Genomic DNA, 24708 nt, shown 5'->3' on the forward strand with positions numbered 1-24708 from the left:
ATCCTTCAATCACGATCTCGAAGTTATCATGTACCTGCTAGAAGAAGTAATTTCGAATATATTAGAATTTGAAGTAAATTTTCAAGTAATTGATTAATTCTGTCGTAAAAACATATCACGAGTCGTGTAAAGTACTTAACCTTTCAATCCAGGAAGGCGAATTAACTGGTCGTTAAAAAAAAGTCTGAGACACAGATTATTGTTGTACCCAGATTTGCATTTACAATAAGCGAAAGAGAAACTACCTAATTAAAATTTCTACCGATTGTAAAGTGCATAACCGAGAAATAGACCCAATTAATATTTCAATCTAAACTCCATTCACGCGAATAAATGCCAGTCACTTTGTATCAAGCCTGATGACTTCACAGCAGCGACTTCATAACAACGAAGTATCTATCAGCAGGCCTATTTGTGCACGAAGTTTTGTCACGGCTAAAATTGAACGAAACATTCTGCAAGAACGAAAAGAGCAAAACATCTGCTACGAAACGATCTACACAGAGAGCTCTCCCCGATCACCTTGCAACAGCCCCGGCTGTTGGATCGAGTGATCGATGCGTTCCTCTCATAGTTGAAGCGTAGAAAAGTCGCCTGATTCCCACACTGATACGCTCGCTGAACTTTACCTCGTGGAATCCTGGTGTCCCGGCTTTCACCGGTTGCGTCACATTTCACGATGATACAAATCCCAGCCACGGCGCTAATGCCAATACGAGCGTAAAGAAAACTGCATCGGATTCATCCGCTTCGAAAACGGACCGAAGGGGAACGCCGCGCGAATCGAGCAAAATACGCTGGAGAAACCCACGCCACGCCACGGCGGGATGCAAATCTCATTTTCTTCTCCATCGTTCCTCCTACCTATCCCGCCGCGAGTGCCTCTCTCAAGGCTCCCGCGGTTGGTTGTACGGTACGCGAACGAAGGAAGAACGATCGCGAGGAGAACGCGTCGTCACACAATCGGAGAACTTTTCGCCCACGTGAAATACCAGCGCGACACGTGAGCTACGTACTCACGGACGCGACAGGCCGGAATTGATCGAGAAATACCGTTCGATCGCGAGAAATCGCTGCGGTAATTGTTGGTACCGCGCGGAATAGGATTGCTCCCTTTGCTTTGATTAGTTTTGCGGGACTTGGAGTGCTTGTGCAGTTTTCTTTGTAAAATGGAGGAAGATTTTAGGAATGTTGCCAATGTTGTTGAATTGCTAAAATTCAGCATGGTAATTGATGGTACCATGTGAAATCGCATTGGTTCCTTTGTTAGGGTAGTTTTTTTTTTTTTTTGGAACTGACAGTGTTTCTGCAGGAGGTTTTCTTTTCTTTGTAAAATCGCATTGGTTCCTCTGTTAAAGTAGTTTTTTGGAACTAACTGGGTGCTTCAAAAGTTAACACTTTTATAGAAAATTTATGCATGTATATACCAGGTGAGTCTCCTACGATGACGGCTTGAAATAACTCGTAAGTTATTCGTTGTACGAAAAAATGTTTGAAACAAAAGTTGCATGGTATCTAGGGGGACATAGAGTGCTCTAATCTGTTTTTCATTACCTTACTTTTTTATCGAGATATTAGGGCCACCTTCAGTTTTTTAAATAGAATGTCTAATATTTTTTTTTCGAATGCGGATAAATCGTCAAATTTGCGCAAAAAGGTATCGTACAAAGTGGGGCTTAAAATGAATAATTACTGAGATATTTATAAAACAAGTAAACAAAGTCGTGCTAAGAATCACGTTGGCTGAGCGTATTTCCTAATAGAGGATTATTAATTTGAAGATATCTCAGTAATTATTCGTTTTAAGTCCCACTTTGCAATAATACTTTTTTACGCAAAATTTGACGATTTATCCGAAATCGGAAAAAAATATTAGACATTCCATTTAAAAAACTGAATGTGACCCTAGTATCTGAATAAAAGAGTAAGGTAATAAAAAACAGATTAGAGCACTCTATGTCCCCCTAGATACCATGCAACTTTAGTTTGAAACATTTTTTCGTACAACGAATAACTTACGAGTTATTTCAAGTCGTCATGTTAGGAGACTCACCCTGTATATGTATTTTTTCTTCTTTGGAGACCTGGATAAGGTTCCAAGAATCCTTTGATAATAGCAATGAACAACGCTTTGAAAACGAAATACATTTGTTAAAGAACGTTGTTAATAAATAGATGGGCAAATACTTGTGAAATGTAGTGCAAGCACCCTGAACATGCAGTTTCGTTGCAGTTGGATGCGTTAGGTTGTAATTGTTACTTAAGAAGTTGAAATTTACATTAAAAGGTAGAAGATGCAGAAAAAGTGTAAATTTAAATATTCATGAATTTCAAGAGGTTGGAAAAATGTAAAGCGAGTGAAAAATGATGGATCAATATGAAAGATAACATTCAGATGAAAAATGGCGAAAAATTAGTCGAAATTTTGAATGTTCCTAGATGGAAATTACAAATGACATCGATAAGATAAGAAAACAAACTATAATTACTGTTATGACTATGACGTATGATAGTTTGTACACAACCGACTTTAATTCGTGTAGATAAAGTGAAGTGCTTGTACCTCCTTCAGGGTTACATGGTCAGATATTTATCACGAAAATGTACAGCTATCAAGCACTTCTGAAACACTTTGTGCTTCAACAAATTTCTCACACCGATCCTTTCGTAATTTGAAACACATCTCAGAAAAATTTTCTAACAATAAATAACTAATTTAATGAAATAAAGTAACCAAAAATATCAGCATAAATTTACAAATAACATTCTTATAAATCCGAGCTGAGAATGTTGAGAATGAAAACTAAAAAAGAAAACAAAAGATCCTAGCAAAATGAAAATCTGCTGAAGACACTAAAGACGCAAGCATTACATTCCCCATTATCTCCATGAAACGTGCGAAGTTTCCTCCCGAGCAACAATTAGCTCTGCAAGTGAAACAACACCGAGAAAGAGGCGATCTCTCTGTAACATCGCGTACGAATATTATTTCCACAGAATTTCTAAGTGAAAAAAAAAAAGAAGAAGAGGAGAAGATAAATGTTATTCTTGACGGAAACTGAATCATACGAGATGATCCATTGTCGCGATTAAACCAGATAAAATCGGAACACCTTGGTGTTGCATGCTTTTGTCAGTCAGAACTGAATTTCCGTTCGCTCTCGACTATTCCTAATCCAGTCACGTAATAATTCGATTCAAGATCGTTTCGTGAACAAATAGCAGTTTGTGTGCACAACGTTAAAGAATTTTCTCGTCGTCGAGATAACGAGGGACACAGAGGTGTTGGTGCATCCTCGCCGAAGACGATAGCGATCAATGAAGGTGTTGCTTAAGCACGCTGAGTAGTGGGAATGATTAACGCGACTCGCGCGTTTTCCACGAAACTCCACACACCGCAGCATCTCTTATTTTATTCTAACGTTGTTAAGTATTTCTCCTTGGTTTTTTATCGAAATTTTAAGTGAAGAATCTTTTCCCAAAGATGCTGGAACTTTTCGAATTATTTCGTTCTTCCCGCGAGAATATTTTTTTCATGAATGAAAAGTGACGGGAAAAATCGGGGAAAAATTGTTAAATTGTCGAGAGACGTGTGTTTAGTTGGAGGAATTTTTTCCCGATGTGCTACCTAGCGACGGAACACAGTCGTACATACGTGAACTCTACGAGAACCGACGGAAACCCGAGTTCCCAAGCCACCGTGTTTCCGATTCTAGCCGAGATATCGAAGCAATTATGCTGTTAATATTTGTTTCCATATTACCGTTGCGAGCACGACGTCGAGTGAACGAAAATGCGTCGAATTGAAACGTCTCGTGATAAAATTGCACTTTGTGGATAAATGGTAATTGTGGATAAGGTAGCTTTCGTCTGTTACCTCACTGCATCGAGAGAGAAAAGAAGAAATATGTTTATCATGTTTGAAATGAAATCTAATTTTCACGTAGCTCTCTGTGTTAATTGAAGTTAGAACAGTTTGATCGTCGAAATATTGTATACGTTAATCCGTGAAATAAATGGGAATTAATTCTGGCAAAGTTTCGTTAGATTAGTATCGACACTTCCTCGACGTCGAAAACCATTCTTTCGCGTCTAGTACTTCAGAAACTCATTTACCATTCATGATATTAATCATAACGTCGCTGCTTTAAATTCCTACATACATCACGCGATGTTTCCGGGATAATTAGGGAAGAAGATGTAGTGGGTGGTGTGTGTCCCATCAGCATACAATATTAAGACCAAGGATTACACAGTAGACGTTGTTCTCAAATTAGCCGAACCTGGGCTGTATTGAGAAGTTAGCCTGAATTTCAGGGAGACAAGGGGAAATTGAAGTAATTGTAAGGTAGCCGGATTTCCCATCTCGAAATTCAGGACACTTTGCAAGCGTTGAGAAAATTAGATGAAAAAGACGATTGAGTAGGTTTAATTCATGGGGACGGGTGAAGAATAGCCTAACTGCGAGGCTAAAAAATTCTTCAAACTTGATACTTTCTTTCTTTTTTCTTTCTTAAATTCAACGGAATAGTTCAAAATTAATTTGATGCCTCAACTAAGTTGCTCAGGGTAGCGCAATCTTTTTACCCTAATTATATCAGTAAAAATTGCAATTCGTTAGATTTCTTTATAGGATCTACTTCATCCTTTAAAAATGCTCTTGAGAAACTTTTACGAATACACCTGTATCTATTTAAGATAATTGTGCTCTTTTTGTACATTATTGGGCCTTTATCCCATAACAATAATAGTCAGAAACACCTTAATTTTTCTATTACCTAATCTGAAGGACCGTGAACAGGACAGAAATAAACAACCAAATAAAATTCTTTCTCCGAACGTCATAATTCCCACAAATGCTAATACTGTAGCAAGACAATTGAAAAGAAAAAAAAAAGAACACTAACGTTCTATCCAGACAGTTTAAAAAGAATCGAATAAAATCCCCTAAAATCCAGCAACCTTGGAGAACCACCTGGATTTTAATTTTCTTCCAGCCTCAAGGACCGCGTTACTCGAATCGGAGTATCAGAATCCACGATAGAGTTAATCGCCGCTGACACAGTCGTTACGCTAGGCTTGGACCTTTTACGGCAGTCTTAACCTACTTTATCCCGTGCGCAAGCAACCGGCATGGAGATCCCAACAATTTGTCGGTTTTCTGTATCGTTCGGTGCGTATACGATGTTTACACGGCGCGGCGTCGTGAAGAGATGGGCAACAAACAACACGGTTGCATAGAAGAGAGAACACGATCGTTCCCTCGGTTTTTACGAGCTTCCCGTTCTCTCCCCTGCATGTGGAACGTCCGAGCGTTCCGCGATCGCGGCACGACTCGCGGCTCGCAAAGTAGTCCACACATCCTCTCTCTCTTGCATTATAAACAATCTCCCATGAAAATCTAGAACGGCCGGCCGTAGTGAACCCGCCGTGGCACGTTTCAGCGCCGCCATGTCGCGGGCCGCGTTAATGTCCTCGAGTATATCGAAGTGACAACCACGATTTAACCCTTTCAAACCTGAGTAATTTTCCCTTGACTTTCACTCGAGAGTGAAAATATCGCGGGGAAACGTTAAGCCAAGTGTGTGTTTCTCTGTACGATTTGAACACGTTGACGTTTTTCATCGACAGGTAGACAGGTTAATTGAAGAACGAAAGGGTTGAAAGTGTGAGTGTGAGTTTAGTTGTTTCGGGTGAACAATTTTAATCTGGATTCTTTTTGCTCGGAGATTTTCAATTTTGGAGTAAAGTGATTTTCTTTTTTTAAGTCTTGCGATTCAGGTACGTGTACACCGCCTGTGAACCAACGTGTGAACCACTATGCATTGCAAGTTGCACAAAAATTCGCAGAAAAAGGTCAGCAGCTTTAGGAATTTTTTAACGAATTTTGTATCACTCAAATGAATCGATATGAGATAACTTGCTATTTATCTCGACAGTATCAATGTCAAGTCTATGAAAAATTAGTAGCAGATTCAGTACTGATGAAAATTGGGAGGTGATGCCAAACTTTTGGCCGGTAGTGTATGTAGGGTTTTAAGAGTGGAATAACAAGTCGGTCATTATCGCAAATATTCCAGATTTATCCGTATTATGCAAAAGATCTGTTGAAAAGCCGGTTTAACAGTACTTAAGAAAACAGTAAGAATCGGTGATAATTACAGTAACAGACACCGTTAAGTCGGCCGCTAATTCAGCGAAAACTCGAGGATTTACCCAGATCACATGGAAATGATGCATAAACTCATAAATATACATAGATCAATTAAGACGCGTAGTTACTGAAATCTTGCGAGGAGAATTGAAGAGTTTGGAAGTTTTGTACGAAAGAAAAGGACGAGGAATTTCTGTTCTTCGGTGACTAACGAAATTCCATGCACACTCGCATAAACATCGATACAGGTAATGAGCTGTCATAACAGTCGAAGGGGAGAGAAAAAGAAACGTGAAAGAGAAGCTGTGAATGGACACACTACCGCGGTGTTCTTTATTTCGATAAGTAACTTCATTCAACCTGTCCCCAAGAAAAAAGTTGAGGGTTTACTTTGTTCTGTAGCCATCGCTTTAAAAATGGAATTCTTTTGGGAAAGAAATCTTGATAAGTAGAATTCTTTTGGAAAATAATTCTTTTGAAAAATAGCATTCTTTTGAAAAAGAAATCTTGAAAGATTGAATTCTTTTGGAAAATAATTCTTTTGAAAAATAAAATTGTTTGGAATAACGAAAGAGACTGTAGATGTGCAAATACATACTTACTTATGACCGGTAGCGTGTTTCCTCGCGTAAATAAGCGATACAAGAGAGCCTCAAGTGGCTGTGTATACATGGGATTATCGTGAGTGATGCGAATCGTCATTAAACCAACAACAGGCTGCGACACTTGCAAAACTTTCCGCGGTTTCCTCAAAATGCATTCGCTGTCCGTTTAATCTTCCCGCTTAGAAAACTACGCGAAGCGAAAGTTTCCCGTGTCGGCTCTCCATCAGTTCCGTTTGCAACTTTGTGTTTCGTTGAAATCACTCGTCAATTTGGTAAGCAGAAATGATGTCAATTGCAGGCGATGTACGTCTCTTAGTAAACGTGCTATTGTGCTTTCTTCAATTTGGAGGAAATTGAGTAAAAATTCGTAGAAATTCGAAATCTTCCTGAAATTCCCAAATTTCTAAATTCGTAAACACTAAATTTCCTAAATTCAAGAACGCAAAAATTCGCTAAAATCCATAAAGACTCGAGGGGAATTTATTAAAATTTACGAGAACTCACAGAAATTCGTCGCAACCACCTAAAATCCACCAAACTCCACGAAAACGTAAAAATCATGAAAGCACGATTTCTGTCCACACGTTTTCCAGAAACGTGCGCTCGCGTGGCGACGAATGACTTTGTCATCTAACCCGGAAGTGGCGCGTACCGCCCTGCTTGACGTAATGCCAAATTAGAGGCTCGTGCGTGGGTGTAATCGAGTTTCCAGAGAGGAGAGCAGGAGGTCTGAGAAAACGTGAACAGAAGAACATAAAATCGTGCACGGAAAGCTCAAACTGTAACCGTTTTATCACAACAATGAAACAAAATGAAAAAAGCCCCTAAAATGAACCGTGGAACAAACGCGAACTCTTTCTCCCCTTCTTCTCTACGAATCAACTTGGAAACTTTCCTCGAGTATAAACGATTAATTCGAGGGAGAGAAAGGGGGAAGATTCATCAACGATGCGGGGCGTCTGACGTGTTCCGCTGGCGAAATTTATCGCCTCGACCGTTTTTTTATCACCTCCTCGTACAATTTCACGGTCGATAAAACTTTCAGTGATTGGGATCGACTTTCGCCGTTTCGACGAGCCCCGAGAAAAACCATCCTTGCTACCTCCCACACATTCGTTACTCGGATCGACCGCTAAGGTGATAATTATTTCAACACGGACTGCCAGCTTCCGCCGCGGGGAAGAAGAACATCGGACGATAGTGCGGCGCGCTGCTCGATCTACTTGATCGATGGCGTGATTTCTCCCGGCTTAATTTCGCGGACGAGCTTCGATATCGCTTTTCGATTGCCATGCAGATTTTTCGTGAAGCCTCGCAGGTGCGGGGAGGTCTCTCTTTTTGGTAAATGTGTTTGTAGGTTATCAGACGTGACGGACGTTGGAAATTGGTCGAAAGAACCGAGAATTGAGTAATTCAGGGATAATGACCCTTTTCTGGTAAATGTGAAAAATAGAATTGAGTAATTTACGAGTCTTCTATGACCATTTTTCATATTTCTTGAGCGGTTCTTAATTAAAAATTGAATAAAATTGGAACCACTGTGTGATATCATAGGAATGATTAAAGTTTTTATAAAAAATGTTATTTAAAATATGAATACATACAAACAGCGAATTCTTCAAAATAATTCCGCAGGCAGTGAATTTCCGAATCTGTCAACTATTAAAATATATCCAAATGGAAAATTCGAGCTTCTGAATAGATAATTATTCTGTCCCTCCTCGCGATTAACTTTCTACGTGGCAACGCTACGATTCGCGAATTTCTGCCGAGATTGAACGAAACGAATGAAATATTTTCCGTCTGAAAAACGTGAAAATGTTTCGTAAATCGATTCGTCGAATGGCATTTCCAGCGCTATTACACCAATTGACGTATGAGGCAACGAGAACATTATCCGTCATAATGGTTAGTGACGATTTTCGTATCTCGTTATACTCGTTCATACTGCCTCAAAGTTGTGCAACGACAATTTGTTTGATACGAGTACATACCGCGCGCGGCCAATAGAAAATTCTCTACCGTTTCTACCGCGACAACAATACACACTACGTGACTGTCTTTTCGTTTCGACGAATGTATCATTTCATGAAGAATAGAAGAAGGTAAAAATGAAAATCGCGTGCACACGTAAAAGATTCGTGAGACGAATTGAAGTGAAACGGACAGAAGGCAGGAGGGATTAGCAATGCAAACTGTGTGGAAAATTGAAAAATATCACGTTACGTCAGGGATTTAGCGAGGCAATGTTTGACAATGTGTGTGCGTGAGTGTGCATCGGGATATTTGAGAATAATGTGACTCTCAGACAGCGAGAACGTGTCCTTGAAATCTCTGCTTCTCCATTTCAGGATCTCCGTCGATCAAGACGGTCTTTCTAATTCATGCATCGTGACGGTGCACGTAGGCAGACGACGATCTCGAGCGGGGACTCGTTTTTCCAGGAATACCACGAGGACCACGAAAGGAGAAAGGAAGAGGTCGAGTGAAGTCGGAAAAAAGGAGAAGGATCGCTTAAATTGGCCGTTCTGCAATCGTTTCGGGCACACAAAAAGAAAATAGAAAAAAGATACGGAGGATCTGAAAGAGAAATAGAAGAGTGTTTGAGGAGTTCTCGAAGATCCTTTAAATACAAGAGTCGAAGATTTAAATTTCTTCGGTGATTCTGCCCGTTCCTTTGTTACACATTTCGACAAAATTTTGTGAACTGCCTTAAAACAGTACTCTGTCTTTCTTCTCCACTTTCTCCGAAGATTATTTGTCGTTTGCGTTTATTTTAGCTTTGCAGATGCGTCCGTTTGCATTACTCACTTATCTCTGTAATCTGCTGGAAACTTTTCTCGTATAAATGAATAAATAAAAGAAATAAACATTCTGTGTCTCAATAATGTGCAAAAATAAAAAAATGGAAAAAGACGTTTAATAAAAATTCGACGTCTGAAGAGCTCCACGTTCAAGCAGCAAGATCCAAAAATGCCAACACACTACCGAAAGAGGAAGGAAGAAAAAATAGAAAAAATAGAAAAACAGTATCCCAGATATTCCACGTTTGACAAAAATATAACGACGACGTTAAAAATTCTACTTCCCAGGAGACCCACCGTCGAGCAGGAAGATCTAAAAGCAACGATATAATATGCAAAGTAAAAAGTAAAAGAAAGAACCCATCCCACGATCCGAAGATAAGATAGTAGAGTGAAGAAAAAATTGTCCCAGAAAGATTGTCTTGAAATAACCGCGGAAGTGAATTTTTCGCGGAACACAGGCGCAAGAATAGAGGAGGCCCGGCTGTTTACTTTCACGAATCGGTGGCATGCAAAGGAAACAAAGGCCGCGTTGTGGCTGATCCGCGTGATTGTGAAAGCGTACGGAGAACACGGTTGTGGACACAACGGGATCAAAGAGAGTCCGTGGGGCATCGATTAAACAAACCACCCCCTTTAGTTCGTCCCCTTTCTTCCGCGGCGAAAAGGACTCCTAACCAACACACTATCTCTCCTATCACGAAACGAACGCAAGAGTTCACCCGGTGCACACATACGTATACGTAACACAGAGACGGTAAAAGGGAACAGCTTAGGGAACTTTATAGCTGTAAACAGGCTTTGTGGCGAACAGGTTCACCCACAGGTGCTTACGCAGGAACGTATCTAGTTCGGTGAGAAATTAGCCATTGAATATCGAAAGCGAAGCAAAGCAGTTTCCCGTCTGATCGTTATCGTTCTCTCGTATATCACACGTTGACGAATCATTTCGCGAGTTTCGCTTCGCCACTTTTTGTCTCGTTTCATTCGAGAACGATTTTCAACACCGAGAAACTTTTCCGATGAATTTCGAAGAAGTAGAGCAATTCGCACACGTTTTATCTGCTTTCGTTCGGGACACTGAAAGTGTAGAGAGTCTAGGTGTTGATCTTGCTTTTCGCCAGATTCGACAGGGTAATTTATTAGAAGGGACGGGAGGATTTGAATCTCTGACCGAAGATTTTTGAAAGTGTGCGCGTGTGTGTTTACACGAGATGTTAATCAGTGTTGACGCGAGGAAACGGATAAAGAATCTTGTCGTAGGTATGGTTGACGCGATAGTGGACGCGGCGGATGGTAATTTGCATAAGTATTCGCTGTATTAACGAATTGTACGGGTTTCCTCAGGGTCTAACGAAGAGCGTTGTCAAAAGTGAAAGCGTTATTATATTTAATATGTTGTTGTCTCGCCGTAATCTCGGTACGTCCAGCCTAATAATAGCTAAGAGCATGAAAACACGGTGATGTAGGTCAGTGAACGTATCCATCCGATTTGAATTCTATCTGTCATTGTAGCGATACAGGTAGAGAAAGAGTAAAATCGACAAGAGAAAAAAAAAGGAAGAATGTCGAAAAACGAAACGTTTATCTTTTAAAAAAAACACGTGTTAATTCTTTTTTTCATCCTTGAAAAAAGTGGACACGTTTCTCGCTATTCTACAAGTAATAAATTACGACGACACCGTTAACGTCGTTATTTCCAGCAGATCCGCCGGTAATTTAACTTCTATCCGCGTGTTCAACGACCCTACACGCGTAAACAAAGATCGGGTGTTAAAATCGCCGTAATTGAATGGCTGTCATGCTACACGTTCCCCTGTTTGCATACGTGAATAAAGTGCGTGCGTCGCGTTTATTGCGGAAAAAAAGAAAGAAAAACGAGAATGTCATCGACAGAGCGGCGTGTTCCACATGGACTTCCGCCCGGATAAATAACAGAGATTTTCACAGGAATCCGGGTCACAGGGACGAAAATAATAATTTGCCTCGATAATTCTCCTTCTTCTTTTTTTTATCTTCTTTTGCACTCTTCACCGCTGTTTTCCGTAATTATTTCGTATTACCGGGTCGTGCGATGTGAAATTTCACGTTGCTCTGATTGACGCGTAATACGAACCGGTAACTTGAGAAAGATTGTGTGAATTTCAAGTTCGTGAAAAATTTTTAAAAAAGACTTGAGTCACTCGAGTGATTAGCTTGCGAATAATTAGAATTTCGATGTTCTGTATTGGAGAAGAATTGCTGCAATTTGAGATGGGGCGATTCCGGGAGAGACGGACCAGGCAAGTACTTCCTACATTGTCCGGCAAATGCGGGAACGCGTCGGTATTCTTTTGTTTTACGGAAAGCGATCGAGCGTGGCTCTCGGTGCTTTTTGTTCCATATCTGGCGGATAATGTGGGAAATACTTGCCTGGTCCGTCTCTCCCGAAATTACCCTATCTCATCGTTTAAAATTCGGTTTATCAAATTAAGGTGAAAGCGCGCCAAGGATAACGTTAAGTATTAAATTAAGGTGAAAGTTTACCAAAAGCAGGTATAATAATGTATAATCTTCAGAGCAAATAAAAAACCTGAATATTTCTATTGTTGTCCAAAAAACGTGACAAAAAGTCTCTCCCAAAAGTTCCTCCGAACTTCTCTCCCCGTTCGGACAAGCATCAAAACAGGTCCCGCGAACAATAGAAACACTTGGTACTATACAGACATAATATCCACCATCTTCCTACGAACCGAGAACTCTACTCTCCGCTGACAAAATGCGCGTTCGTGTCTCATCGTTATTTATATCCGGTGTTTCATGCTCACGGTCGGTAGCACGCCAGAGGAAAGTAGCAAGTTGGAAGCGAAAAAGCGAAGAGAAAAGGGACAATAATAATAACAACAACAATAATAAGAGGGCCAATGGCGTTTGGTTGGTGCGGAGAGAAGCGACGTTGTGGTTGTCGGGGCGCGCATGCCCGAGCTTTTCACCGAAAGGCGGAACCAGCGGAGCTTTTCGCCGACCAATGTGCTTTTGTGGGTGGGTGCAGGACGATGGCTGGCTTGCGCGGTGCTTTCGTGGACGGCCATGTCGCGCGAGCCGGTCCCATAACTCATCCTTGAAGCCTACCGATCGCCGATAAGCGAGCGGATCGAACGGTTTTATTGTCGCTGGCGTGTGCGTCCGTTTGTCGAAAATAAACCTTGGAGGCGAACCACGAATCGATGCGCGATTTCAAACAGCCGAGGAGGATGTGTAACGGTGGATCGGCATGAAATCGCCGTGAACTCGACGGTTAGGTATTACGTGTGGCTGTGGAGGAAACGACACGTCGAAGGTGAAAGAAATGGCAACGTGATTAATTCGATGTATGCAAATTTTGTTTATGCAAATTTTCGAGTGTACAATGGTGACTATATTTTATGTTTTGGGAATTTTTTTAAAATTTTTAAAGCAAAGGTTTTTAATGAAATTGCACAGCAGCTATTATATGAATCGAAGGTTTGGTCAGTAATGAATATATTTCATATTTGAATGTTTTTGGAATTTTTGATTAATTTTGGAATGCAAAGATTTCTAACGAAAGTTTAGATATATTTTGGTGTACATGAATTTCTTAAAAGCAGATATTTTCCGTACGCCTTTATTAGCGCCAGTGGGAAGATATATGTAATTTCCGATCGTGAATTGCTGATTCCGCGAACTTTTTGCCCGTTCTGTAATCACTTTTTGCCAACAATTCGCTGCTACCGAGTTTTGAACGTGCAAGTGAATTTCAATGCTGTGTCTTTAGAACGTACGAATTATTAAATAATAATTAAAAAACTTGGATCTTTTCAGTAGTACATAATTTTGTACTTTACTATTGAAAATGACTAGATCTTGCTTGTATACGCTGTTTTATATATTTAGCGTATAACTTCTATGAGCACTGACTTTGTTGCCTTCGTCAAATCTAGCTTTAACGTCTGAACATGACGGTGAAACTTGGAACAAGCCTTTTCCTTTAAAATATTCCACAGACCATAATCAATGGGATTAGGATCAGAACTTTCTGATGGCCACTCTTCTGCAGCGATGAGAATGCGGGGAAATTCACGTTCAGCCGGCGGTGTAACGTTTTGTACAGAATCTTGTAGGTATAATGTGTATATACGTAGTGCAGAATCTTGCTGAAATATCTAATCTCTTCCAGCAAGAAAAGTATAATTGGGGGGTTTAACAACTTTCTCCAAAACTTCGTTTTCATAATTCCTAGCTGCTGTCTTCTAAGCTTTCCTAATTTCCAGCTGCTGTCTTCTAAGCTTTCCTAATTTCCAGCTGTTTTCTAAGTTTTTCTAATTTTTAGCTGTTGTCTTTTAAGTTTCCCTAATTTCCAGCTGTTTGCTAAGTTTTTCTAATTTTTAGCTGTTTTCTTCTAAGTTTCCCTAATTTCCAGCTGTTGTCTTCAAAATTTTCACAATTTCTAGCTATAATTTTCCAAGTTCTTCAATAGAATCATTTCGTTCTAGGCGACGTAACTTACAGGTCTTCAAAATTTTCACAAGTTCTAGCTATAATTTTCCAAGTTCTTCAATAGAATCATTTCGTTCTAGGCGACGTAACTTACAGCACAACTATGCAGAACGAAACGAAGAGAAAATTAAAGGGACAATTCTACGAAATTAGCTACTTAAGACTTCACGCTTAGAATAACTTTTACCACTTTGTTGGACAACTCGAATTGAACGATTGCACGTTGATGGATCGATATTGATTTTAGGAAGAGCATCGAGGAAAGTTGCGTTCGTAGAGACGCAAGGGGTGCGAGTAGCAAGTAGTAAATTGGCTCTCGTGACGACACCGTTTGCTGCAATTTATGGCCGCCATTACTATATGGAGTATAATAAACTAGTGCTACCGGTACGGCTTACCTACCATTCGTTCCTATTTATAGACAAATTCGACGAAGGTGAAACTAGAGCGACAGATGCGCTCATCCGCGGAAGAACGGAAACGTTAGGAGGATATTCGTCTAATCGATAAATAGCTCCAGTTATCGTTGCTGTCGCGTTCGCTAAGCGGACGGATATGCTTTCAACGAATCGTTTATCGTATCAAGATGAAGAAACTCTACATAAAGAAATATTCCAGAGCAATTCTACTCGTTAAAACAGGCACAAATCATCTTTTCCATTCTCTCGGCACGTAAATGTTGAATTACGAAATAAAAGAACTCTATGCTTATCACTTCGTTAAAGTTTTCCAACATTTCCAATCGTTCTTCATTTTGCAAATTCAATCTTCCAGCCGGTGAAATAGTAGAGGAAACAAACGAGACGTTCTTTTCAGAAAATTCTGCGTTGAACTCTCTCGGAGTGGATGAATGGAGAGACGGGACAAAGCCGGAACCTTGGAGACGTTAGCCTGTAGAATAGAACGATTTATCCGGAATACTGAAACAGTCTCGCATAGTGCACAGTGATTTTCACGCGTACGCGTGAATCGCGTGCGAAAGAAAACCGATTTTCACGCTCCTTTCTCGCCTCTGCTCTTCTTCTCTCGGCGTTTTCAAGAATTTGCGTTTGAAAACGAGGCAAACAGGTACCTCGGTTCGCTCGAGGTATCCGCGAGAAGCGTTACAGAAAATAGGAAGAGACCGGTATTTATTCTCGCGTTTAGCAGCCAGTTTACAGTTATGGCTCGTGGTAAAACGTTCTCTATACACCGTGTGCTCCGAAGTCTCGGACTAGCCTTGCTTCTCTCTGTTTCCTTCTTTTTTTTTTTTTTCGCGACAAAAAGAAGCACAGCTAGAATACACAGGTGGGGAGAGATATAAAATTTTGATGGTTTGAAAGTCGGTGAAATTTTTTGTCGGATCGACCGTGATGAATCCGTACGATGTATAGATCAATATGAGTCAAGAAATCCTTCGATGGTCAAGAGAAGTGAATTTCTCCTCTTTTTTTCTCGATCGATCTTAATTGATCCAAATCACCTGGATTCTCTCTCTTGTAACTTTTTATTTTTTGTCAAATTTCCTGTATGTTTTCCTTTTGCTTTTTTTCATTGCGAATTCGTCGAGTCGGAAGAAACGATCGAGGCGAAAGACTTTCGTCGGAACTTTCTAATGTGAACTTTTCAGTCGGACGAACTTACGGCATAAATTTATCCTCACTCTAAATTCACTAATTGCGGGTGACTCAGCTGTTTGACCTAACTAATTTCGACCGTGAGCCCTACAAGGCCCGACGCAGGCAACTGCATGGAACAATACGAAGTCTCGTTAAATCACGTAAATAAAAAACAAGAGCAATAGTGCCTGACAGAAGCGTTTGTGAAAGGTAAACCTGTCGTACGTCTGTGAATCATAACGACGTTGCATAATACTGGCGCTTCGCCCAAATATGAGTGACGCGACAACCGAGGTGTTACACGAGGGGTGTAGAGATGGAGCTAAGAAATTTTGCAAGAGAAAGGAAATAAATTTCGAAAGATTGAGAATCGCTAGCCTATAAATGAAGGATATGTAAATTGGTAAATTACGTTTAGTGAATTTTCAATTCTGACTGGTGAGGAACTTTGAAAAATTGAAAATCAGGCTCCGCTCTACAAATGAAAAACACTTACCGACAAATTTTTCAGGAGAAAAAATATCAATTTTCAACTGTTCAACTTTATAAATTAAAAGTATTGAAATTAACAAGTTTCGTTTACTGGATTTTCAATTTTAGTCTGCTGCGAAAGAAAATACACTCGTCGTGGGGAGAAAAGAAATGTTTCATGAGAGGAAAAATTAAAAATCGCACAAATTAGCAATATTCAAATTAATAAACTACGTGTATCGAATGTTGAATTTCGACTGGTAAAAAGAGGCTGCTCGTCGCTATGCAAAAGCGTATCCGCAGAAAGACTTCGTACACACAACAAGAACGTCGAATATCGTTATACAACGAACGTCGAACCGTGGAACGAGCTTCGTTTTCTCCGTAATTTATATGTACGTCACTGGCTCGCTTCCACCTGAGGCCAAACGGTCTCGATTATCTATTCAGCGCGGCGGAGAGACAACGTTTCATAACGCCGCCCCGTGTGGAACTTGAAAAATCGACTGTTTTGAAAGACCGGGAACGGGATCGCGTCACACACACACACACACACACACACGGTATGTGTCTTTCTGTCCAAGTAGAATCTAGTCAATGACGCGTGGTGCACGCATGCAACACACCGTAGTCTCTATATTGCACACATGAACTTACGCGTGCACAAGCACGTTGCCATTAACGCTCATTTTGCGTCGTTGCGCCGTTCTGCACGGACCAACGATAAGCAGCGTCCAAATCAGGAAAACCGCTTTTGACTTTATGCACATACAGGGAGGAGGGCCTGCATCGTGGCTAACGGTTAGGGGGAGAGATCCACTCTGATACACGATCGAGATCGCCAGTTAGTCAGATTTTCGATGCACCGATCATGCAAGAGAGCCGGCAAGACGAAGAGCTTGCATAATTTACCGCGGTGAGAATTAATTAGCGAGGAGGAAAGTTCGCGTCGGTATATTTAACACAGCTATACTAATTGCGTTAGAAGTCCTTTCGGCGAGAATCCTTCGTCTCTTCTCTTCGTCTCGTGGCTTTCGCGGCTGACGACCGGGATAAGGAAACATGGTTAATTCGCGGCGAAATGTGGGATTAACGACGGAAATACGGCGACGGAGTGCTGGTACCGAATGTCGAACGTGCTTCGGCGGTTCTTGTGTTCTTTGTTTAGGTTGTGTCTTTCGGTTCATTGGGAAATTTTTGCGGATTCTTTTTATTCTGCGAGATATGCAGCGTGTTTTCACCGTCCATTTGGCAATTTGAGAAAATTCTATTTTGCCAGGAATTTTATTGTTTCTCTTTTTAATTGGATTTCCATCTCTGTTTAGGTATTGTGCGCCACATTTACTGTTTCAGTGGTAGTTTTGTTTCTTTGGCGAGAGAAGTGTGCTCTATTTTCTTTCATCTTTAAAATAGTGTAACATTGTAAAGAATAGAGTTTCGAAAGACACAAGAAAGACTCGGGTTTTATGATTTACTCTAACGTATTGAAACACTACGATCTTTGTGGTTTCTTCTTCTGTTTCAAGACACAACCGCCGTTATTTCGCACGACCATTCTCCATACTTCGCACAAAAACCCACAAACCTCTGAAACAAGGTTCATCGTCAAATTTGAAATCCCTAGTATCGAACCTTACAAACCTCCTTTACATTACTCCACATTTACAACTTTATCTCGAAAACCGGTACGTACAGTGACCGAAAAAAGTATTCATACACCCTGTAAAATGGAATAACTTTTTTAAAATTGGGCCAAACGACTTGAGTTTTTTTGAGAAGTTAGAAAGATTAATTTTGAGAAAACTGCAATTAGTCGGAATCGTGAAGGAAATAGCGAAGGCCGTTTTTACAACTTTTTTATCTGAACTCGTAATGAAAATTTGAAAAATACGTTTTGTAGATCTATGTCAATTATACACACGCTGAAAATTTGATCGAAATCGAGTTACAAACGGTTAAAGATTGTGAAAATCGCACTATTTCACGACTTTCGGCCTAGAACTAACAAAACTGCAGATTCTTACATCTTTCGATGCCTGTCGCTTGTTTCTCCATCCACCGATTTCGATATTCGCTATTTCCTTCACGATTCCGACTAATTGCAGTTTTTCCAAAATTTTTTTGACACGTCATCTAGTAAACTAATTTTTCTAACTTCTCAAAAAAAAAGTCAAGCCGTTTGGCCCAATTTTAAAAAAGTTATTCCATTTTACAGGGTGTATGAATACTTTTTTCGGTCACTGTATGTGCACTACCGGCCGAAAGTTTGGAATCACCTCCCACTTTTCATCGATATTAAATCTGCTGCTAATTTTTTATAGATTTGAAGTTTATCTCAATTCTACATTTATCAATTGATTCGAACGATAAAAAATTCACATGGTCGCCGACTTTTTTCTGGAAATTTTTGTGTAAATTGCAAAGCCTCAGTGATTCCAAACTTTTGGCCGGTAGTGTATATGCACAAGCTTCCTCTCTGGAATTCCTAAAGGAAACAATGTTGCAAATGTAGGTACCTTATCCACAGACATGTTTGCTATACACACTCTCGCCCATACTCAGCTCGCTCTCATACTTGAACTGAAAATGAACAAAAGGCAAATTTAAAATTGAAAAAAAGAAAAATGTCGAAGACCAAAGTAAACGTAGCTCGAAGAATCGACAAAACTATCGGACAAACCTAACCCACGAAGGGAGAGACTGAAAGAGGGTGTTTCAACCGATTACTACGATCAGAATGAAACGTTAATTGACGGGTGATGATCAAAAAGTGAACGTAAAGCGCGTCGGTGCACGGGTTACGGCCAAGTATCGAGCCGTTAATTTCAAATAAACGGAAAAGCACGTTCACCGCGGCGGCGACTTTCACTGTCTGGCTGCCGCGGCGAGCACAGAGAATACTGGAATTGTTGGCAAAGACCGACGAATTGCGGTAATATCCGAGAGAGCCTCGACGATCCGTAAGGCGGATCTCTGGGATCTCGTGGATCGATGAGTCCTCTCTCTCTCTCTCTCTCTCTCTCACACACCTTTTATTCTACTCCTCGCGGTTTTTCCGTGTGAAACGTCGTGCACAGAGGTGTTATTAAACAGGGCAACGGAACGTGAAATCGCTCCTACGGTATACAGAATGGTCTGCTCGAGAAATCGCGAGAAGTATGAAGTATGTAAGCTGGAATCGGTTCGCCATTAACGTTGCACACACGTCGATTCCACGTAGATTTCCGTGGTTCTTTTACGCGGTTCTTGCTCGTAAATTCCGCGAGTTAGTTTCAAAGATGTTAGAAGCATAGGAGATTACGTTTTTGCGCGGTATTACCGATACTCTTTGGTGGCCGTTTCGCGTGGTCGGCGGAAGAGGGTTTAGGAAAATGGAAAAATGTTAAACGTCCGAGTTGAATCGTTCACTTTTTGACGAATAGACATTTTCCGTGGAAAAAAATTGCACGGTTTTTACGAAAATTTTGATATCCGATTTTTATCGACTGAAAATCGCCGTAATTTTTCAAATGTCACCGACAGTTATGGAAATTATTTCGAATATTGCAATTTACGTTTGATTTTTCTTCTAAATAAAGGTTGAAGTTTGTGAAAAGAGACATCTGATATTGCCGCTTGTGTGAATACAACGTGACAAGTATTATACAAACATTTCAACTTCCTCCATTCGTCTCCATTCCCCGACACAGTGAAATAAGAAATCTTAATGCAGTTACACAAGACCATAAATTTAATTGAATTTTCACTACGAACCGCGGAACCCGTAGAGATATATAATTCGTTAAAAAAAAGAATCGTAGAAAATGAAGATGCAGTTACAAGATTTGATTTTTCCCTTGAAATACTGTTTCTATTAAATTACACTTATGTATCCTGCTGGACACATGGCAAATCGTATCGTCATTTACAACATACACGACACGCTAATGGCAATCTCCATCGGGATCTGCGGCAAAGTGTTAAAATAAATCCCAACGGAAATCATCACCGTAGCGTAACAAAAAGAAAGAATCCCGCAGAAATCTCAACCTAACGATAATAGCCCAATATCTCTAAACTGCATAAAATCTCCATACTCGTTTTACTCCGTGTACACGAGATACTCGAATTATATCGGAGAACGCTGAAACTATAGAAACGAAGTGAAACTTGCCGGTCGCAGCCATTAACTCCGCTCGATGTGTTTAATCATATTTATCCACGAACGAATAATTCAGTGTAATCGGATAAACGAGCTGGTATATACTCCTCTAGAGCGTGCTCGGAAAGATCAAGTTAAACGGAGAGAAGCTGGCATTACATTGCAACCTCCGACCCAGATAAAGAATGCTACGGTGCACTCGTTGCAGGTGAATGCACCCGGCACCGGGAGAGACCAGCTTGGGATCTCGATTAATCGGGGGGAAAAACGCGTGAAATTTTGGACGATTATTGAAAATTGAGGGAAAATTCGAAAATATTCGATATTTGTAAGAAACGAAGGGAGAGACCAGCCTGGGATCTCGATTAATTGGGGAGAACAGCTTCCGAACGTGTGAAGAGACACGCAAAATTTTTAATATTCATAGAAAATTCAAAAATTTTCGATATTCGTAATAAAAACGAAGGGAGAGACTAACCTGGGATCTCGATTAATCGGGGAAAAAACGGCTTCCGAACGTGTGAGTAAACGCGTGAAATTTTCGATGATTATTGAAAATTCGCGGAAAACTCTAAAATATTCGATATTTGTAAGAAACGAAGGGAGAGACCAGCCTTAGATCGCGATTAATTTGAAAAAAAAAAAACAGCTTCCAAACACGCGAAGAAGCACAAAATTTTGGACGATTATTGAAAATTCACGGAAAATTCGAAAATATTCGATATTCGTAAAAAAAAAAAACGCCATTCTAACAACGAAATAAAAAAAAAAATAATGCAATTTTCCATAGTAATCTGTGGCGTATTTGAACGATGACTCAATGTTTGCTCGTTACTCGGTGAACCCGTGAAACTTTCCAAAACAAGATCATTCCGTATTAAATATCCGTTGCACGCGTTAAATTACTGGTATCATAATGCCAGCACAGCTTCTTATCGCTGCTTATTCGGTTGGTAAATGCATCGTCTGAAAATAGTTGGATCTTTGCTTAAAATTCCTCCACTTTGCCTCAGGTATACATATATGCATACGTAAACACCTGATGCGTGTAAAATATGTATCCAGTGTCAATTTGTGTTTCTTGAACGTTGCAAGAAACCTGTTCGATCTGCTAATCGAAATATCTGTTATCACGGTGTAATTTCAATGTATGCAACCGTCGGTTAAATTCCAATTTATACTTGTTCGACGTTACCTTCCTATATATTTGATTATCCCGTAAAATTCATGTCTGTAATACTCCTGGCAAACTTTTAAATTTCATGAAAAACACTTGAGCTTCTCTCTCTTTTTTTTTTTTTTTTTTTTTTTTTGGAAGATTATTATAGAATTTCCCTGAAGTTTCATTAAAATGTCCCGGGACGAGCTAATAGTATCAGTGTTTGGAAAAAATATCGAAGAAAACGGCGAAATTACGCGTATTTGACGAGCGTAGTTTGGATAGCGTTATTTATAGTGGAAGAATGGCGAGAAATGATGCAGCACGATGCATTGAACCAAACGTGTAACAGGTATGCGAAGGCGGTTTTTCCGCGAGCATGGAGGGGAGGAGCACAGTCAAGGCAAAAGTAGGGTAAATGTATCCACGTAGGCACACGACTCTCCTTTGTAGATCAATCAGAGCGAGCTAAGAATTTTTGTCGAACAGAATTCTCCGGATTAGCGGCGGTTCACACTGTGGGATCGGTGAATGATACTATAATACGACAATAATGCTTGAATTATTCAACACAGCATGTCGTAACTCCTCGATCATTATATAAATTGTCATATTCCTTTTACAAACTGTCTCTGTGTAATCGAATTAAAAAATTATTCACTTTCGTGAATATTCTAGAAACGTGATTTAATTGGACGCACATGCTTTCCAACTACTGCTTGATTCGTTGATCTATTACGTCTCGAAAAGAAGGAAGAAACAAAACTGTTTTCGACGAGAAAAATATTACGGTGTATTTTCACGATCGTTTGAATATCACGTGATTCCGTTCGATCTATTCGTTAAACTCGAGAATATTCCGGCGGAAAAAGGAGAGACGGTCGAACGAGTAAGGACAAAGTGGAGCAGGATAACGCTGTTTATCTCGTCATCTGTTAGAGAGCAAGGAGGTTGGAAAGACGAAAAGGCACGATCAGCCGTGTCCGGTGCGTTTAAGGTCAACGGACGGGCAACGCGAAGTAACCGAACGCATTTGTACGGCGCACACAGCCCAAGGTATATGGCGAACGCGACGGACGGATTCGCGACATTCCCGTAGCTGTCACACTTGTCAATCGCCGCGAACCGTTCCAGCGGCAAACGCTTGGATCGTATGTAGCCCGAGACCAAGTTCAGTAAACGTTTAGTACTCACCGAGTATCGCCTGGAGGGTTTGCTCGTCCCCGTCCCCGATGACATCCATACCTCCGTTGATAATCGGACCCCTGAGATCTTCCGGGCCCGATCAACGGGCCCCATTTTGTCTCCAGGCTACGATGTCACTCGACGCGACGTCCCACATAGTACGCGACGTTTAATGTAACTCTCTTCCGTTTTTTTGTCTCTCTCGCTCGCTCTCTCTCTCTCTCTCTCTCTCTCTCTCTCTCTCTGCCCGCCTCTTTTATACTCCGTCTCTGTTTCTCACGGTAACCAACCGCGCACTGTTTGTCCTTCTCTAACCGTGTTTTTCCCTCGAAATTCACCGAACGAAACAGCTCCGCGAACCGATACCTCCTCCTTTCGTGTGGTCACTATGTGTGTTTCCTTGTTTTACCTCCCGAGTGCAGCGACACGATCTACGAACGATCGCCGTCGAGAATCGGCACGGCGAAACACGACGACAATGAGAGCATCGCGAGGGAAACAAATGTCGGTAATCCGAAAAGAGAACCGCCGGTAACACCACTACGGACGAACCTGTGTGCGCCGCCTGCTTCTTTTTTTTTTTCCTCTCCGTCGAGAACGATTTCTCCGTGCGTTTATTCTGCTGCTGGCTCGTACACCCAGGAGCCGTGTCGAATCCCGAGGCGCGGACTAAACTTGAGTTCCGTGCCGACACCACACGCGCACGATACGTAATACATGCAAACGCGCCCCGTGCATGTCGCGCCGCGAACAAGACGGTCACGTGACCCTGGTTCAGTCTACTCTGTGCGAAGTTTGAAAGAAGCGCGCATCGTCGATCGCTCGATGAAATCTGCTCGGGTTTTCGCCGGTGAAATATAAACGGTCCGACTGTTCGTCGCAGGATAATTAGCGTTGTTCGAGATAACGTCGTACTAGTGTATTCGTTGCAACGTTGTGACGATTCGTGCAGTGATTTTAATGTGCGAGAGAAACTTTGAACGTCAGCAGAGAAACTTTCTGGACACAAGATGGCGGCACCGAACTGTACATCGCGCGGTAAATCGAAATTAGTGAATCTGCTGTATCGGAGTGCACTTGTGTTTTGAGAGTGGTATGAATGTTTTCTGCAGAATGGAGCAGCGAATTCTTTTATGTCAGCTGTACGTGTCCGCGAGAATGTAAGTTATTGATAAACTTTGTAGTTGACATTTTTGTACCTACATACATATACAAATGAGTAATTGAGAGATAAGTGACGCATATTTTCTGACTACACTTTTTCCGCTTATTAACGGTAAACAATTATGCTGGATTTAATAAGATAGAGTAGAAATTCTGGTTGGCTGTAAAAATAGAGTTTTATTCTTGGATAAATAATGATCAGTATCATCCTTCATGGCGATGGAGGTATAGAATGAACATAACGTATTATTTCCATGTATTTACATTTCGTATCTTAAAATCTAGAAAGGTTAGCAAGTGATATGTCAGAAAGATAAATACAATTTTTTTTTTTATAACAGATATAAACTACGGATTCAATTGTGTTCGTAATACATAATGCAAACGTTCGATAACATTTCCCGCGTAAATTGGTGTTTATAATCAATATGGCGGAGTACAGGTTGAAGCCGTTATTTAAATTTAACGAATTTTATTCTTGAATATAAATACACAATAATTTATAAAATACACAAGTTTCAATAAACAGGATATAACGTAAACCATATCGTAAAATTATTATAATTATAAATAATTATTCCTTGGTACGATTGAAAACAAAATTCGATAAACGCAACCGTGATAGTACTCCATTTTGCTAAGAAAGTACACACAAACATTGCATGGGACTATAAACATTTATTACGTCACATAAGTACAATTGAACACCAAAGGGCTTCTAAATTATTATTATTGTTGTTATCGTTACGTTATTAATACGTTTACATTAAAGTTGCTCAAGGCGTTATATATTCATAAATAATTTACTCTTGATCTGCTTACACAAATACATAGTCTCTTAAATATATTTTGCTCTCTGTACAACATATGTACAAGTACATATAATATATGTATATATATTAGTATATATGTATACATATCACAATCTTT

The 24708-nt window shown here is 40.4% G+C and overlaps 1 protein-coding gene across 4 annotated transcripts in view; it reads right to left on the reverse strand.

Moving 5' to 3' along the window:
* LOC108570244 (myelin regulatory factor-like protein) overlaps positions 1 to 23300 on the reverse strand; it is a 61175-nt gene extending 37875 nt beyond the window's left edge. For all 4 annotated transcript variants that reach the window (XM_017932064.1, XM_017932065.1, XM_017932063.1 and 1 more), the window contains exon 1: positions 22624 to 23300. In XM_017932064.1, coding sequence (XP_017787553.1) covers positions 22624 to 22672 — 49 coding nt within the window. In that variant the 5' untranslated portion in view covers positions 22673 to 23300. The remainder of the gene's footprint in view (positions 1 to 22623) is intronic.
* Between the last annotated feature and the right edge of the window lie 1408 nt (positions 23301 to 24708).

This window comes from Habropoda laboriosa, unplaced genomic scaffold (assembly GCF_001263275.1).
Source record: "Habropoda laboriosa isolate 0110345459 unplaced genomic scaffold, ASM126327v1 scaffold81, whole genome shotgun sequence".
In the NCBI taxonomy this organism is placed as follows: Eukaryota; Metazoa; Arthropoda; class Insecta; order Hymenoptera; family Apidae; genus Habropoda; species Habropoda laboriosa.